General features: G+C 41.3%; 1 protein-coding gene across 1 annotated transcript in view; it reads left to right on the forward strand.

Moving 5' to 3' along the window:
• Positions 1-3,163, forward strand: part of med30 (mediator complex subunit 30) — a 17,275-nt gene extending 14,112 nt beyond the window's left edge. Inside the window, exon 5 of the mRNA XM_062529876.1 lies at positions 2,941-3,163. Coding sequence (XP_062385860.1) covers positions 2,941-3,036 — 96 coding nt within the window. The 3' untranslated portion in view covers positions 3,037-3,163. The remainder of the gene's footprint in view (positions 1-2,940) is intronic.
• The last annotated feature ends 3,447 nt before the right edge of the window (positions 3,164-6,610 follow it).

Raw genomic sequence — 6,610 nt, forward strand, 5'->3', positions numbered from 1 at the left:
CATACAGGGGTTTTTGCCACATATTGGAAACGGCCATGGTTTGTCCTGTTGCAGCAAGTCTGCTGTGTTGATTACAAACAACTGTCTGCACACCTACACCACATCACTGGTCGATCAATTTTCCAGCGCTATGTGGTCCTAAGCAAATGCACAATAAATCAAGGATTTGACATTTGGCAGCCGCCAGGGAATCGTAACTGTCAGACAGATGTTTTCAATGTCGGATGGATGTCTCATCACAGGCCACAAGCCATGCTGTTGCTTTAGCCTCTTAAATCGAGCCTTTGGAGGCAAGCAGGGATGTCTTGCTCACAGAGCCGAAGTGCAAATCTCTAGCTCTGCTCTGTCAGTCACTCGACCAGACCGGTCGTTTTTTTTTTTGGCAGGTCTGAAAGAACCAGAATTTTAATAGGAAGCCAGTGGATCAAAAAAAGCTCCTCCCTGCCCACATTACCGAGAGAACAGCTCTTTTGATCTATTTTTTTCCCCTTGTTTGAGTCACAGAGAACAAAAGAGCAGGTAGAGGAAGAGATGAGTCTCCCTTGTTCAGCCCAAGCTTGGTTTTCCTATGACAAACTGTCCCCCATTGAAGTTATCAAAGCTCGTTAGCGTTTTCCTTTCTTCTTCTTTTTTTGGCTAAGGTCTTGAGGAAATATCCATGTTGATGACTCAGGCAATTTGTTCAAAGTCTGTTTCTGTTGAAAGATCCTGTCTGCTTTGGTTGTGCTTGCACATGCCGATTGAGGATGCTTGACTCGTGAATGTTGAAACTTGATTCGTGGAAACTTGATTTGTGTCAGAATGCTCTGAAAGCCTTAACACAAGAATGTCTGGCTCTGGTTAGTGTGCACATGTTGGAATGTTGTTTTTAGCAAACAACTGTAAAATGTCTCATAATTTTCACCCAGACGGCAAGGGTTACAAAGGGGAAAAAAAAAAAAAAAACGGTCACTGAAAAGACTGTCTGCCTGTCTTTTTCTTGCTCTATCTCTTACTTTCTCTTTTAATCTTTAGGTTTTTCTTTTTAAAATTTATCTCAGACTCACTCTCTCTCTCGTTCTCTGTGCTTCTTGCTCTCACTTTACCTTTCTAATGAGAAGAGTCTACAGTGCTCTCATCACTTGTCCATCTGACTCAATTGGTGAGTCAAGCAGAGAAAGAGGAATCTGACAACCATGCTTTCAAATCCCAAGGAACCGACAAGTATTGCATCATTTCCTTCCTTACTCTTTCTCCTGCTCAGCCGTTGTAAAATAGGAAGAATTCGTCATATATTTTTGCCAGTTCAATTGAATGTAAAACACCCTAGATATTATTAAAAATCCCCAGGATAGATGTACAGTTGTATATTATCTCTGCATATCTAAGGTTATTAGTTGAAAGACATCTTTAAAATGAAATCAAGACTAAAAAAACCAGCAGGATGAAAACAGAAGCTGAGGGTACCATGCATGCAGATGTGTGGTTGCAAAAAATAAACTGGCATAGCAGAATCGGAGGGAAAAGCTCTCTGAAAGGTCAAGCCAAAGACCACTGGTTGTCTGCACAGACCCTCATCTCGCTTGCCGAATGGGCACGCTAAAGTTCAGACTCTGTTTGCACCCTACAATCACTGTGACTTCGAGATGCCTGCCTCTTCAAATACACTGCTAACAGACAGCACTTTCTTAACTCTTGCTGTGCTAGTCTTCAAGTGGGTGAGTTATTGACTGCGTCAGCAAATTTGCCAGTCCCAAAAATCTACTCATCAATTTTTTTTTTAAGAAGTGAAACTAGCAACCTCAGTGAGATTAAGTAACGCTTACAATCATTCATCCGCCCACACTCTCCTCCACTTCTCCTCCACACTCTCCTCCACTTCTCCTCCACCTTCCTCCTCACCCCACAGCTGTGTTTGCCTCTGCATCCTTAATGGGAAAGATAAAGCAGGAAAGATAATTTATTTTCAGGTGTGTGTGTGCGAGCGAGCGAACCCCCTGGAGAGAATGCGCCAGAACGATCCCAAAACGTTCCGACGCCTCCTAGGGGTCAGCTAAAAGGCACGCATTAAGGGGACCATGAAATTGATTGTAGGAATTGTTATCTGTGCTGCAAAATGGCTCGTAATTAGTCACGCTTAAAGGAATGTGACAGAGTCAGGAATGGAGCTTGAATAGATTTTCAATAAGGTGGCACAGTGCCTCGTCAGACAGGGTGGGGGGAGGGTGGGTTGGGACTGGGTGTGGAGGGGCTGATTTCAAGGCCGAATTGCAGGCTTCCAGCCAGCTACTGATGGATTTCCCAAAGCAGGGGAGTGAAACAGTGCTGATACGGCCATGAACCATTAGGCTACACTTTATAAGCGTATCTTCTGATAAATGTGTTGCGTATTAGCAAAAGTCGACATCTGAACTGAAATGTCAGCAGGCGTAACGGAAAACACTGCTGAAATATTAACATGCTAAACGTTTAGGATCGAACGCAAAGTTGGACGGCGTCCAATCCCAAATGGCCTCCAAATTTAATTTGCCTTTTAGAAGTTGGGGGCGGCTTCTACGTGCCGTTTGCTCAAGATCATAGGTGATGGGCTAATTGGCGACTGTCAGCACATCTAAGAACTTCATCAACAAAGAGTAGGGGCAAGTGACAGCACCTTCTGGCTCAGTTCTCTCCAGTGCTGACAGCCCTAAAAAGGGAAAAAGAACGCAGGATTGCTGGGACTTACTCTTTTTTTTTCTCCCATCCCTTAAAGAAAACATGAGATAAAAGCCCCCCTCGTCTGCTGGCATACTGAACTCTTTCGCTTTGATTCCACCTTTCCCGAGTCGGAGACCGATTCACGTAGACATCAGCACAGCCGACACACACGCTCCAACCACTTAAGGGAGAGCACTAGTCCACACGTTTAGTGGCGGCCTCGAAGCTGCACTATCTGATACACCTTTCCTTTCTCATTTGCAGAAGCTCCGACAGAAGAATCAGCAACTCAAGCAGATAATGGACCAACTCAGGAACCTCATCTGGGAGATCAACTCGATGCTTGCTGTGAGAAGCTAAAATCTCATCTCTAGTTCTCTCTCTCTCTCTCTCTCTCTCTCTCTCTCTCTCTGTCTCTCTCTCTCTTTCTTCCTCATTTCCTTTGTCTTTTATTCTGAAGATAGCTGCTGTATTTTTCAAAGGAGGGGGGGGGGGGAAGGTTAATCTAATTGAGCTAAAACTACCTGTTCTAACCATGCAAAGAAAGGAACTCACGGTAGAGATTAGACTTCTACCATGTGGAAGAGAGAGAGGATGGAAATGGAAAATGAAGTGGAGATTGTGAAGGAGATAAGGAGAACAAGAGCTCACACAGACCAGAATAGTTAATAGGTGACACCTGGGGTCGGAGTTGGGATGTTACGAAAGCAACCTGTATTTATTTATCCCTGCAAACGGAGTGATTTTATGTAGTGATATATTTAAAAACAATTATTTAATGTAGAAGTATTTCATATCTTTTAAAATAATGAGTTAAAATAGATTGTGAATTATGCATCACCTCAACACAATGGAGTTAGCTAAGAAGTAACAAGATTTTTTATCACAGAGAAGGATGGTGTGTGTTATTTGTTGTGTGCGCCTGTTTATTGCCACAAGTCAGTAGCAGGCCATCAAGTGGATTTACTGTTTTCTATTTTCTAGCTGTCTAAACCTCTTAAATGTCTTAAATCCTGCTATGATTTTAATGCAATGCCTCTCTATTATTTATATCTGTTTGGGAACCTCATAATACAATAGCTTTTCTAAAGGGGAAACTCAGCTTTGGCTGGCTCTTCAGAATAGCTCTTACAACAGGGAAAACTGTCTGTAATAGTCCTCAACATCCCACAAAGGCCCTCACACCATATTTCAGTCTAGGGGTACAGATATGTCTTTGATAGAATGAAGGCGCATTCTATCAAGCGTGGCTTGTGTTCTGTCCATGCTCCTCCTCCTTAAGCAAATCAGCGTGGCTAAAAAAGACTATCCTCTCGATGACTTTGTGGTATTATGCAAACCTGTTGGTGAAATAAATACAGACTGTAAAATAAGTTGTTTGGACGGTTTCTTCTTTCTTTTTTTTGCCAGAGATAGCAGCGCTGACATTTGAACATTTGTTACTGTAACACAAATCAAACCTGTGTGTTCTGTGGGCGATCAAATTCATGATCAACTCAGAGGACTGAAACAACCACTGCAGCACGGCATGATGTCCAGATTTCTAATTAAGGTGTCATGTCGAGGGTTTGAGTTGTAAAGCAGCATTCACACCAAGAACGATAAATATAACCATAACAATAAAAGCGTCCACACTGACCAACGCTAACGAGAAGTCTCTTTTCGTTTTAATGAATGTGATGGCTAAAATGCGATGGGTTCTGTTAGCTGTTTTATCATTATCAAAATTGGTCTGAAAGTGATCCCCAATGATATCATGCTTTGTGGAACACCTACTGAGTTAGGAATGGAATGAGTGCAAAGAAAAAGATCACGTTGTCACCTTGACATACACCATCAAATATGACTTTATTTCATTTATATATAAATCATTCATACAAAATTGACATTTTTCTATTTCTTTTATTACCTCTATAAAAAAAGTAATTTGTTAATTCCCGGGTAGTTCAGGGAAGAGGGTGTGCAGGAGGGAACAAGTAAACAAAACAACAACAAAACAAAAAAAATCTGAAAATGTTTATAAATAAATGCAAAGTCATGCAGGTCAGGGATATCTTCAGCACAATCTCCAAAATGTAGGCGACATTTGATGTTTGAAGTCACCAATGACGGCAGTGGAATTCCAGTGTTTGACAAGGTAAAACCGACTGATATGGGCTATGCTCTCACCTACAGGCCTCCCATCTGAGGCATCATCACTATTCCTAATTCTGTCACAAGGCACAATCAAGAGAGACCATGGCACACGCTCAAACGATGAAATGCGTCCGAGATCAAACCTCTATATGCTCCTTGCAGAGAGGAAATGTCTTGCTGACTAGGACTGTGAGTCATGGTAGACTGTTTTGAGATATTTTTGATTTGACTATTTGTGGGTTTCTTTTTTCGTTAAAAAAGTGGATATTTTTAAGAGTCTGTGAGGAGAGCTCTATACAGGTGTTGCACCTAGTCAACCCACGTAAAACATTCAGCCAGATTATGTTATTCTTTTTTCCCCTTCAACAGAAAACCCAACATTAAAGCAGACAGAAGTGTCTTTGGTGGTTTTTTAAAAAAGAATCTTGTCTGAGAGCAGCAGCATTCAAACCATCAGTTACATATGAATGGCTTTGTCGCATCACAACTGTAGAACTGAACTGGGGCACGGACAAAAGAAAAGTGACATTAAGCTCAAAAGGACAGTGTGAAATGTCTCTCTTTTTTAATTAAATGGGCAGACGTAGAAAAAACAAACAAAACAAAACAAAAAAGGCATTGGCACCAGCATTGGTATTAAAAAATAGACAAATACACAAATGTACATCTTTCAACAAAATATTTTTTACACTTTACAGATGCTATCCTGTCATAAGATATGCAGAATGCACATGGTACTGCAGATGGTTTTCTTGGTGCATTGTAAAAAATAAATACACAGGATATGTACAATGAAACTTTGAATTGCCTATGAAACTGTGTGGCCAGGTATTTCCATCGTAAGACAGCCCAACACAACTGCTGAGGCTCGATATACACTTGCACTAGATGGTCAACTGAACTTCAGTTTCAGCTGCGAGTCAGTACATGACGCTGATAACCATTTATTTTCATCAGGATTTTGGTCTCACTGAGTCTTCAATAAAAAACCCAATAGCTCAACACTCCCAATAAAGTTGGGCATACAAGCTGTAGCATCAGCTGTTTGATATTGACTGAAAGGAGTTCAACTTTTGTGGCCAAATAAATGTACTGCATCAGAGAGGCTTTTTTCACAAACAGCTTCAGCCTATGCCTGAAATAACCTGTGTGAAAATAATTGATAGTCAGCATTGATCTTAATCAAACATTGCATTTCATTGAGTGTAAATGTGAGATCCATCAAAGTACACATCCAATCAATGTAGTGTAAACCTTTTTTGTCCAACTCACAGTTTCAATATGGACCTAACAGGTCAAGTGTTACCAGCAAAAACTAGTATCATGAACACTTCCGACATCATATCTTCTGCAGGCAATGAAACAAACATCTTTGTCCAGAATCCCAAACGGAATATAGTTACAATGCACACACTGGTCAGGTTTTTTGATGGCTACACAGCTCTTACTGTAGTTTTTTCACCCATGTTGTTCCCAATTAGGATTCTAGATACTGCTAATGTGACAATGCAAGTCTGGCTCACAGCTGGCACTACTAAGTCCATTCACCTCCATGACTTAAAAAGGCCTCATACACATACATACATAATATATATGTATATGTATATGTATGGCTCTCCTTCAAGTTAGCAGACATTCAAGTACTTGTTGGATCACAAGGTTGGCTAGCTCTTGAATTTGTTTCTTGAATTATTCCATGGGACAGTATGTGAGAGATGAGAACTTAGAAGGTGCTGATCACTATAGTGCCACCCCCCCCCACCCACCCCCACCCACCCCCCCCCCCCCCCCCAAAAAA

The sequence above is a fragment of the Sardina pilchardus genome, chromosome 24 (assembly GCF_963854185.1).
Source record: "Sardina pilchardus chromosome 24, fSarPil1.1, whole genome shotgun sequence".
NCBI lineage: Eukaryota > Metazoa > Chordata > Actinopteri > Clupeiformes > Clupeidae > Sardina > Sardina pilchardus.